The following is an 11,318-nucleotide window of genomic DNA, read 5'->3' on the forward strand; positions in this document are numbered from 1 at the left end:
AATACGTGTAGAAGATCCTGGCGATATAGAGGTGTCTTAGACATTCGAGCCGCGTACGAGGCGACATTTTAACGCGAGTTGTGGGTGCTCACAATATTGATTGAAGGGGGGAGTGTTATGGATTTACAGGTACCCTGGTATGAAGATTTGGGGTCACACACGATGATGTGATCATATAAGGGGTGGGTTACATAAGACGGTATAATCACACAATGGTGTGGCTACACCTTAACAAGAAGTCAGTGCGTGGCTGGACTGCCAGTAGTTATGCATTTTAATCGGGTTTTAGAAACCCTACATATTAGATATAGGCGGCTTTGCCGAAAACAATACCAAGAAATACGTTTACATTTTGAATGAAGAGTTTATTCGTCTTGGGTAAAGGCTGTGGTTACTCTTGGAGTAAGCGAATTTCGATCTGGTACACTCGTACTATGTTCTAAGTATAGAACGAAGGTCATCGACCTTAGCTTAGCTTCCTCTAAGCAAAAGAGCTACGGCAGCCCCGCTGCATCTCCTCTCTATAAACAATTCGAATCGCAGAGACGATAGTCGAGGAAAGTAATGCGCTAAGTCTGCAACCTTTGAAGAGTCCACACTAAGCTGTCAAGATCAAGGTGTGGACTTAGAGAATTGATTATATCACAGCATTGAAGTCAACGGTAGGTGTGTCATTGCTAAGTGTCAAACATAAATAAATGTATTATCGCAGTTAGCATAATTAATTCACCCAAAACTTCAATTTCGAAAACCCAATTTTTGCTGTAGCCATTCATCCATGACGGTTGAGCGCATGGTACGCAAAGCGCCTAAGCGCGCAGACAACTCAAAGCATGAGTCCAAGAGGGCATACATCAAAAACGTAGCAAAGTATACTCGCAGCCGAGGCGTTTCCATCCGCGGAATTCGCGACAAGAAGCTCAAGGGTTCGTTGCTGCGTGCTTATGAAAAGCAAAAGCTGGCGGCTGAGTCCGCCGCCAAGTCCGAAATCCTGCTTCCTGACCAAGCTGGTTTATTGGAGGCTGAAGGTCTTGAAAAAACGTACAAAATCACGCAACAACAGCTCGCAGATAATGTCGATATTAATACCGCACGCAAGATTTTTTGTCTAGACTTACCGGATTACGGCTCATATCGCGTCAAGTACACGCGCAATGGTCGCAACATGTTACTTGGTAGTCAAAAAGGACATTTGGCGCAAATAGATGCGCTACGTATGAAACTCACGTGTGAATTTCATGCCAACGACCTTGTTCGTGACATCAGCTTTTTGCACAATGACTCTCTCTTCGCTACTGCGCAGAAGAAACACGTGTATATTTATGACAACACGGGTGCCGAAGCACATTGCATTCGAACGATTCCAGAACCTCGCAGGATGGAATTTTTGCCGTATCATTTCTTGCTGTCATGTGTAAGTGGCAATGGACTGTTGACTTACCACGATGTGACGGTAGGAAAGCAAGTGTCAACACACCGCACGAAACAGGGGCTGTGTGATACGATGGCACTAAATCCGTTTAATGCCGTTATTAATCTTGGTCACGCAAGTGGAATTGTAACTCTTTGGACACCAAATATGCCGGATGCTGTCGTCAAGATGCAGTGTCATCAAGGACCGAGTATGTTCCAAACGCTCTCTGCTGTTAATTGTACGCGTGGCTTATATTGTGCTTGTGTGTATTTATGACTTTTTGTAGTTCGCTCGATGGGCATTGATTGCAGCGGAAAGTATTTAATTACCGCGGGGGCTGACAGAAAAGTCAAGGTCTTTGACATGCGTAAATATCAGGAATTAAATAGCTACTATCTTAGCGCGGCAGCCAACACTTTGAACGTGAGTCAGCGTGGCCTTGTGGCTGTGGGCTTTGGTCCAAACGTTCATGTGCTCAAAAACACTTTTTCGTCCGGCTCGCCTATCAGACCGTACATGACATACCAAATCCCTGGCTCAATGATAAGCTCAGTCGCGTTCCGTCCATTTGAAGATGTGCTGGGTGTGGGTCACGCTGCGGGCTTCAACTCGATAATAATTCCTGGTTCTGGTGAACCAAACTTTGATACTTACGAGGCAAATCCGTTCGAGAATCATAAGCAACGTGACGAGTCCGAGGTGCGCTCGTTGCTTGAAAAAATTCGTCCAGAAATGATCACACTAGACCCAAACACCATCGGTCGTGTGGACGTGGATCCAGCTGAAGAACAAGAACAGAAGATTCAGCAGATGCAGCTTGCGAACGGGGATGATCCTGCGAAAAAACTAAAGAATAAAATGCGTGGTAAAAACCGCCCATCGCGGCGATTACGCAAGAAGCAACAAAATGTCATCGACGCACAGAGGCAACAACTTCGCGAGCAGCTAATTAACAAGCAGAAACGTAAAGACCGACAGGAACAGCAGCGCGAGTGGAACAAGAAGGCTGAGAAAGCGCCCACGGCGCTGAACCGATTCTTTAAGAAATAGAATTTGTTTTCTTGTAAGAAAAGCAGCTGACACCAAAAACCTACAACTTATATAACCAAGACACCTTTTGAGCCCACTCCACTGACCTACAGAAAGCGAGGCTTCGGTAAAGATAAACTTAAGCAAGGTAACGATACGTGTTTGCTTGATCAGGGTTGCGCTCGAGGTATTCGCGGTCGATTAGAGCCTCAATACGACGCTTGATAACCTTTAAATTTGGCTTAAAAAAGGCAAGTTGGCTGAGAACTTCCGAAATAAGTTGCTGGTGTTGCAACGTTTTGCGTGCTTTCATAATACGCACAATTGCAGCTTCTATAGCGATACTTCGGTCCTCTTCGACGTTCTTTTGGCTATGACTTTCTTCAAGAGAGGCCATGGGAATACGCAGCTTACGCATTGGCGACGCGAAAGCCTTGTTTACCGCAAATTCATCAGTAGTTGAGATTGTCTTGCCAGCAGGTGTCTTGTTAAGTAATTTATACTTGCCGCATGACAGTGAGTGCATGATTCGCTTTACAACGTCGACACTTAGATTGAGCGATTCGCGGATCGTTTCAAATGAGAGAGCTCCATCGATATCATTAAATAGCAGCAGCGCCACAGCCTGTAGCGTCGTTACCTGTAAATCGTACCATTTTTTCTTAGGAAAGTTGGCACGGATGGTCGCGCTACCTAGAGAGTGCACCCATTGCAATCGACGGTGACTAGTCTTTGAGTCGTAGTATACTTTGAACAAATTCATACATCGAACCATAAGCGGCGGCATTGTTACTTCGAGAATACGATACGACGGCCAATAACCCGTTGTCAGTACCTGAACGCTAAATTCAATATTCAAGGCAGCCTCATTCGATTCGGTCTCACGTTGCTTCTCAAGAAAACCTTCAAAACCCTGGTGGTGGTCACTTCCAATGGCAAGGTCGTTCATCATGCCTTCCATCTTACCGGTAAACTGCGCCCCACATCGCAGCTTTAACTTGCCTATCATAAGCACCTCGGCATCTGCAGAAGCAGACCGTTGATTCAGCAAACGCTTGGCTAGTTGATTTCGATATATCTCTGCAAATAAATCCTTATCCGTAAGGTACGAAAACACAAATACTACTTTTTCTAGATAGTCTTCCACTTGCTCGTCACTAAGTTTTTCACCACCAGTCTTTAGAATTCGATCACAAAATGTACTCATGAGCTTTGCAGAGCTATCTGGACCTACATCCTTGTTTACAAACTCAACAAAAGCCTCTTTTAATGCCTTTTGAAACAGCGAGTTGCCCGAGAATTGATCAGTTACAATGCTGCGAAACTTATCGTGAATAGCAAGAATTTCCTTGATAAATGTAGGATCTGAACTGGGGTCACGCACATTGCCCGATGCAACAGCATTCGCACGCTTGGCAACAATGTCATTTCCTACAGCGGTTATGTGTTGTTGGACAAGGTCTGCTATTGGCTCCAATCCATTTTTCAGACGAGCAAACAAACGGTACATACGGGCCAGGTCTTCCAATTTATCATTTTTCAACAATGCAATGACACCAGAATTTTCTCGGTCAATAAGCTGTTTTTGGGCAGCCTCCAGCAACACGCATTCTAATTTTTTTACAAGCTTGGGCTCAGTAGATTTGTGCAGATACGTGTGGACACGGCTTCGTTCGCTTTGTAAAGCCTCCTCAACTTTAAGAAGATACACGGGAGTTGAGTCTTCACTGAGCCATCCCTTCGATTTGCGCTCGTAATAAATTGCGCTGGATGTTACAAGGTCCACCTCTAGACAACACTGGTAGACGTCCAGAGACTTCATACCCATTACCTCAAAAACCTCGACGCAGTTTTTCATCAGTGTTGTATCAATAATTTCACCGTTCCGCTCCTTCTCAATAAGTTCAATTATGGCGTCCTTAACGCGCACTTTTACCTTTTGAAATACCACACGATCAAAACTTTGTAGACCAGCGTCATCAAGCGTCGGAAGCGAGTGATGCTTGACATAGTAGCGATCCAGGTACATAAAGAAGCGAGACATCCACTTCATCATGAGCTTGTGATTTGTCCAACGCTTAACAAGCTCCTGTAGAAAAAATTCGTCGTGTGCCTGCTCTAGACTGGGCAGCACCTTATGCTCCAAATACGTATCAAAAGTCTGGCCGTGGCGGTCATAAAGCTGCTCAGAAAAGTTGAATGGCGAGCGCTGCGTGCACATGTTGTAACACGTTGTGTAGATTGGCATAAAAGCATTAGGAGGGAAAGGTGAGACTTTCACCTGATCAAAACCCTTGTCCAAGATATCCAGCAGCACGTCAATAGCCTTAGGTTTTATCTCCTGATCCCAGCCTTCTTCAAGTGAGATTATGCTCTTCCCGCTCATTATGACCAGTTATGTCGCTTGAGCTGTTATTAAGCGGAGCAAATGGAATGAGAACGTCAGAGAGTGATGTAGTAAGAAATCTAGGACAATGCTCCCTTCTACTCTTTTGAAAAAAATATTTTTTGAGGTACGAAATCTCAAGTATTATATTCTCGAATCTAGATATCCAAATCACTTTCCATTGGCTCATATTATCTGTACGGAAAACGCGACGACTCGGTTAAGGCGACGGCGCCTGTCTTGCCTTAGTATACGACGCCACCATCTCATCATTCCATTCTGAGCCTGCACGATCTGAACTGCATTTCAATTTTTGACTCTCGCTGCGATAAATTTTTGCGCTACGACAGAAAGTTTTATTTATTCGCCGTCGGAAATCTTTTTGGCATTCAACCTCAAGCAAACCTCTTATCGTACTCGTTTTTCACATCAACATGGTGCATGACATTGCGATCGGTTCTTGGGAATTCTCCACGTCTTTTTGTGTGGGTCGTAGTCGTGGATGTGAAGTCAGTATAGCCACATCCGAGGAGACTCGCACCGTTAGCAAGCGGCATGCAAGCATTGTTCCTGTGACCGAGACCTTAACGCAACAAGGTCAGGCTAGGCGGCGCTGGTTAATTTATGACCTCAAGACATTAAATGGCACGGCAGTAAATGGCCTGGAGCTTTCAAAAGGAGGCAATCACGAGCTTCGAAGCGGTGATGAGGTGGTGCTGGCCTCGGCTATGCGGCAGTGCGTGCGTATCCATGTACAATATACTGATGAAGCACACACACGTATTATGATCAAGGCGATGGCGTTGTCAGTTGCCTTATCACCTCCACCACTGCATCGCCGGATCATAGCTCAAGAAGCGTCTCCACGTCGCTCACCATGTCAAAATATCATGACGAATGCATCAATCACTGTTAGTGGTTCTGGACGATCGGCAGTGACAATCACAGATAGTCCGGCGCTTACAAGAATAGGTTGTCGATCCGTTGGAAACACGCCGAATAGTGAAACAACAATGATGACACCACCACCACATTTTTCACAAAAAAGGAATCGCAGCAGTCCAGCAGCTGAGAGTGAAAATGTGGCAGTGAATAGACAACAGAATCCATTTCCTTGTCAACAAAGAAAGCGCTCACGTCGCGGAATTGTTTTTGAGGACAAAACAACCTTAAAAAAATCGAACTTCATCGTAAGGAGAGCTCGAGAAAGTGAACAGGATGAGCAAGAACGGCTTATGATGTGTCCGGTTTGCTTGGATTATTTCAATAGCAGTGCAACACTTCCCTGTTCCCATACATTTTGTGGTCTTTGCATTAGTAGCTGGTTTCGCAATTCGCTTTCTTGTCCAGAGTGTCGTGACATTGTTAAGACACTTCCAATTCGTAATCGCGCTCTGGACGAGCTGGTTGAAGGGTTAGTTGGCCAGAAAGAGGCATATAAATCGCTAATTCGACGACGAGCGCTCATGCAACGACGATTGATTGAGCCATATCGATATTCACATGACAAAGACGCGATTGAGGACGAGTCTGAAGGAGCCACTCGTGGTGTAAACGGTCTTCAGCTTGGCAGCAATATTATCTCGCACCACGGATTGTACTCTAGCGTGTTTACCGTCTGGTCAGTGGAAGAAAAGCTGGCGTTCTCTGCATGTATCGCTGAACAGTTCGGCGAGGCCCGTGTAGCAACATGCTTGAAAATTGGGCTCACAGATTCTGCAGTAGATAGAGCCAACTTGACTGAATTGCTCGTTGCTGCGCAAAATCTTTTGTTAGACTCTGGTGACCTTCGTTTGGTGCGTGACGAATGCAGCCAGCGTTTGAAGATCTTTCTATTTTTTGGCTAACGTACGATGGCAATAGTCAGCTCGCAAGTAGATTAAAAAGTATATCATCTGTAGACTTGGCAAGAAATTCTGTCAAATATAAATTTCAGCGATAACTCGATAACTCAAACGGTAAACTGGCAGGAAGCTATAATATTTTATTGTGCTACATCTTGTAGCACACTTGATCGATCCACCGGTGACCTTTATAGCGGTATTCAGCAACGAGATCGAGAATGGCTTTTCGTGACCAATAGTCTCTGCGTCTAGTCGCTATCGCGCTGCTTGAGTTTCGGCCGAGTGTCATGCAAATATCATCTCTAGTGACAACAAGGTTGATGTGAACTGCCTCTTCAAGCGAACGACGCAGCTCTCGCTCATCTGTGATGTCCCGTTTAAGACCGTCGGCGCGCGCAATCGCTGCTGCAAACCGCCTCCAGCTGCTCATTGTGAGCGAGCGCTCCGTCACGTGCGCCTTAAGATTGTTGATGTGATCGTGAAGTGGCAATGTCGTTTTGCACGTGCCACCTGGGTTTACATGCTGACTTCCTCGAATTCTATTCACAATGACTCGTCCCTGAGTTCTTCTGTCGGCGTTGATGGTGAGGGGAAAGGAAGATGTTACAATCGTGGAGAAGCGGCAACCAATCTGTCTGGAATTTCGTACATTTACTAACATTAAACTAATTAAATTGTGCCCAATTGAGAGGTTGGGCCCGTAACCTCGACACCTTGTAGCCTACAAGGTGCACTTAAACGTCACAATGTAATACATATGGTCAATAACAAATATTCATTTTGTATGCGCTACTGAATAGGCGAAGAAATTTGTTTAGTTTTTCTTTTTATTCACCTTTTGAAGCTTATGGCGACCAAAAGTCAGCGCCGTGTTTTCAAGCACGATGGTGCGCAATAATACGTCGGTATCAAGTGAATTCGTTCGACTCAATTCCATGTTGGCCTTTTGAATTGCAGACCGCGTCATTTATGAATGGGAGCAGTCGATGGAGGAAGTAAACATTTATATCAAGCCCCCGCCAAGCATCACAGCGCAACAGATTCAATGCGACATCACCACCAACCATGTGATGCTTGGATTGCGTGGCGTCAAGGACAAATTTCTTAATGTGTGCACAGTCTATTTGTGATTAGGGAGACCATCATCATGGTTCTTACCCGTGTCATATAATTTAGCACGACCTCACGAGCTCTGTAGTTGTTGCTGAGAGCTACTGGATGCTTGGTGAGCTTATTCGATTCTGCTGATACAATTTCACCGAATATAGTCATATCGTATTCGACACAACAGAATCTGGAGAGCTAAATATTAACCTGCAGAAAATGAAGAAAGGATTTATTTGGCCGAGTGTCTTTGTAGGACACGGAGAGGTTTGATATTGCAAATTCCTCGCTTATAGAAAAATGTGCTAAGCCATTGTGATGGATGTATTACGTACAGATGGATGCAATGCAGCAGGAAGCTACGAAGCAACAGATGATGTTGGAGCGCTTTCAGGAGGAGAATCCAGGTTTTGACTTCTCAAATGCACAGTTTAATGGATCTGCACCAGATCCGCGCACTTTCATGGGAGGCGTTAAGTACACATAATCAGTCTGAATAATCATAATTGGCGATACTTGAATACATGGCAAAGAAAAGATAATAATAACAATGCACGGCGCTTTACCAGTAATAAACCGCTTTTGTTGCTCTCAATGCCAGGAGTAGAGAAAACAGCAGATAGAACTCCAATGATGCGAGTCACGCGACACAATCGCAGAGGTGATCAAAGCAATTCCATTCAAACTCGGCAAGGATCAAATTTGGGCTCTAGATCTGCAAATACTAGCACAGTTGGGTTAACAGGTCCAACTGGTGGACCAAGCAACACAAAAGGAAAAACTAGAGTGTCTGTCAATAACGCTCGCGGAACGAACAGTAGTAGCAATAGTGTAGTGCGTTTTAAGACAACTTTTCGTAATACCATTTACGACACGCTACTCCGTCGCGGATGGAAGGAAACAACTGAAAATGACTGGAACTTTTACTGGGCTGATCGGGATTATATTTACGAACTCTTGGATACTGTGCATCTTGACAGCAGCCAGCGGGTGAATCATTATCGGAATGGACGAGAGGTATGTCAATTCCGACGATTGATAGCTTGTCGAAAGGCATTTTCACGCTTTGTCTACAGCTGTGTAGGAAAGATTTGCTAATAAAAAATCTAAAGCGTGCAAAACGACAAGCGGAAAAGAAAGCAAAGTATGTGTGTACATCCTGATAGATGAGTTCACTTAATCTAACAGTTGTGTTTGTAGATCAGAAGATGTAACATCAAGCGCGTTCGACTCAGCTTTCGGCTCGTACGATTTCTTTCCTGCCACTTACATTTTACCAGGTGAGTACGCTATTTTTGTGGAAGAGTTCAAACGCAATCAGGGCGTTTGGATCATGAAACCTATTGGAAAGTAAGTGACATTGTGAAGTGCGAACCATATAAGCACCTTACTTGATTCGATATTCAAACACAGAGCCCAAGGGAAAGGTATTTTTTTGTTTTCAAAGCTAAATCAAGTTAGTGAATGGCGCACCGATTATCGGTGGCGACCCGAGAATCAACAGGTTGAGACGTACGTGGTACAGCGTTACATCTCCGACCCATATCTTGTTGGCGGAAAGAAGTTTGATCTGCGACTATATGCGCTTGTGCCATCATTCTCTCCACTTGAAATTTACCTTTTTCGAGGTGGCTTTGCACGCTTTACAAATTCGCGCTATTCGAATAATCACAGCGATATCGCAAACTCCTTCATACACCTCACAAACGTTGCTGTGCAGAAAACTTCTGTCAATTACAATAAGCAGGTCCGTACAATATTCGAGATATATTCAAAGTATTTGACAGTTGATGCGATCATTTGGCTGATGTTTAGCATGGTGGAAAATGGAACTTACGCAATCTAAAGCTGTACATGATGTCAAAACATGGTACTGAGCGAATCGATAAGCTTTTCTACGAAATTCAACTCGTGATTATCAAATCTTTGTTGAGGTACTATCAAAAGTATCTAGTGCTGCGTTCAAGCTAACTGTTGCTTTTTTAGCGTTGAAAAGGTTATCATAAACGACAAGCACTGTTTTGAGCTATACGGCTACGACGTCATGATAGACGAAAATCTCAAGCCTTGGTTGTTAGAAGTAAATGCGTCACCATCCGTGCGTGAATATTACCCTCCTGCTTAGACTGATACTTAACGCGGAAGAGTTAATGAAAGTCGGATGTGCGAACATGTAGCTTTCAGCTAATACGTCATCAGACTATCAACTCAAGTGCAAGATGTTGAATGATATGCTTGATATCATCGACCTTGAGAATAGGTTTGTACAATTGTGGAGATAATTCAAGCATTTTGACAGTTATATCGGTAATGCAGGAAACCTGAAGGGGTAGTCCCAGAACATGTGGGAGGCTTTGATCTTGTGTACCGTGACGGCAATATTACGAAAGCAAATGAAGGATGTATGTACACAACTTTTCTTGGGTCAGAGCTGCCCGCATCAAGAGCAAGTATTGCAAGGAGCACTACTTCATAAAACATTTAGTTGTCGCCTTACGACAAATTAAAATTTGCGTGCAGGAGTGTCCAGATATGCTTATAGTCTTTTACCCCTTCTTTCATTGGTGCTGCCGTTGCTAATCGACTCATGCAATGAAATGAAGCAGATTTTACTTAACTGTTGTCACTTAATCACTTCAGATACAGCAAATTCCCTTTCGTGAATTGTACGACTGCATATGTGCGTTGGTGGTGTCACATTGTTGGTGACAATACTCAAGAACAGACTAAACAGCTTATACGGACGGGGCCATATAACTTCACACTTTGCTCGTCTTTTCCGCCATATAAAATCCAAAGATTGATGAACATATCAATAGGCTTAGATTCCTGCGGAATTTGGCTCTTCGTCATGCTGTTGGTGGGCCACAACAATACGTTCCCCAAATCGCCGATGCGCCATTGACTTGATTTTATCACGCATATTTGCAGCCGTAACAGCGATTCTTCGGCTCCGGTGTAAGTCGGACTCGTGAACAAATACCACATCAGACTTTCCGGCGGGTTGAGGGTCGTGCAGACGCACTGTATAAATAGCGTCAGCTGGTCGCAATCCAATGACGACTCCGGAACCAAATTTAGTCTGCACATCGGTGCCCTCCAGAGCTTTAGGATAATAATCGATCATATCGGCATTAACGAAAGCAACCGCTCCCCATCCAAGCTGAATTCGAGCCGATCCTTGCTGTGGATCCACGGAGACAATGTGTCCAGCGCCAAATTTGGTAATAACGGGCTGGCCCTGATGATACTTACTCGCTACAAACGTGTATGACGTCGTGGCAATGTTCCTTAGCAGCGTCAAACCTGTTACGCCGGGAAGGGAGCAACCACTATCTGTCGAAATCTTACGATTTGATTGTCTCGACTCCCAATCCACATTGCTTCCCTCCGACAATCCCCGTGGACGTCGCTGCTTTTCGATCACGCGTCCATCATTAATAGCCATCTCTGCGCTAATCTCTGACGGTCGGAGTTGAAGCTCGTATTCACCAAGACTGCCGCCTGCTGCTAATCGCAGCGTATACTGCTGTTCCCGGAC

At 44.6% G+C, this 11,318-nt stretch overlaps 6 protein-coding genes across 6 annotated transcripts; 3 read left to right on the plus strand and 3 right to left on the minus strand.

Moving 5' to 3' along the window:
* Positions 1-778: 778 nt before the first annotated feature.
* Positions 779-2,464, plus strand: PHALS_01598 (WD40-repeat-containing subunit of the 18S rRNA processing complex; the record flags this gene model as incomplete). Its single annotated transcript, XM_024716021.1, has 2 exons — positions 779-1,622; positions 1,701-2,464. The coding sequence occupies 2 exons, from the start codon at positions 779-781 to the stop codon at positions 2,462-2,464; spliced, it is 1,608 nt and encodes a 535-aa protein (XP_024581661.1).
* Positions 2,465-2,582: 118 nt separating this feature from the next.
* PHALS_01599 (cullin protein 1) lies at positions 2,583-4,829 on the minus strand (the record flags this gene model as incomplete). The annotated part of the gene is made up of 2 exons (XM_024716022.1): positions 2,583-3,136; positions 3,209-4,829. 2 exons carry the CDS (start codon positions 4,827-4,829, stop codon positions 2,583-2,585), a joined length of 2,175 nt encoding a protein of 724 aa, XP_024581662.1.
* A 434-nt stretch (positions 4,830-5,263) lies between these two features.
* On the plus strand, positions 5,264-6,676 carry PHALS_01600 (e3 ubiquitin-protein ligase chfr; the record flags this gene model as incomplete). The annotated part of the gene is made up of 1 exon (XM_024716023.1): positions 5,264-6,676. The coding sequence occupies one exon, from the start codon at positions 5,264-5,266 to the stop codon at positions 6,674-6,676; it is 1,413 nt and encodes a 470-aa protein (XP_024581663.1).
* Positions 6,677-6,821: 145 nt separating this feature from the next.
* On the minus strand, positions 6,822-7,334 carry PHALS_01601 (uncharacterized protein; the record flags this gene model as incomplete). The annotated part of the gene is made up of 1 exon (XM_024716025.1): positions 6,822-7,334. One exon carries the CDS (start codon positions 7,332-7,334, stop codon positions 6,822-6,824), a length of 513 nt encoding a protein of 170 aa, XP_024581664.1.
* A 186-nt stretch (positions 7,335-7,520) lies between these two features.
* On the plus strand, positions 7,521-10,253 carry PHALS_01602 (tubulin polyglutamylase, putative; the record flags this gene model as incomplete). The annotated part of the gene is made up of 13 exons (XM_024716026.1): positions 7,521-7,560; positions 7,631-7,782; positions 7,850-7,898; positions 7,965-8,044; positions 8,115-8,254; positions 8,347-8,794; positions 8,854-8,921; positions 8,978-9,127; positions 9,191-9,524; positions 9,593-9,711; positions 9,764-9,875; positions 9,955-10,037; positions 10,094-10,253. The coding sequence occupies 13 exons, from the start codon at positions 7,521-7,523 to the stop codon at positions 10,251-10,253; spliced, it is 1,935 nt and encodes a 644-aa protein (XP_024581665.1).
* Positions 10,254-10,598: 345 nt separating this feature from the next.
* Positions 10,599-11,225, minus strand: PHALS_01603 (uncharacterized protein; the record flags this gene model as incomplete). The annotated part of the gene is made up of 1 exon (XM_024716027.1): positions 10,599-11,225. The coding sequence occupies one exon, from the start codon at positions 11,223-11,225 to the stop codon at positions 10,599-10,601; it is 627 nt and encodes a 208-aa protein (XP_024581666.1).
* Between the last annotated feature and the right edge of the window lie 93 nt (positions 11,226-11,318).

The sequence above is a fragment of the Plasmopara halstedii genome, assembly GCF_900000015.1.
Source record: "Plasmopara halstedii genome assembly, contig: Scaffold_1583, whole genome shotgun sequence".
Classification (NCBI taxonomy): Eukaryota; Oomycota; class Peronosporomycetes; order Peronosporales; family Peronosporaceae; genus Plasmopara; species Plasmopara halstedii.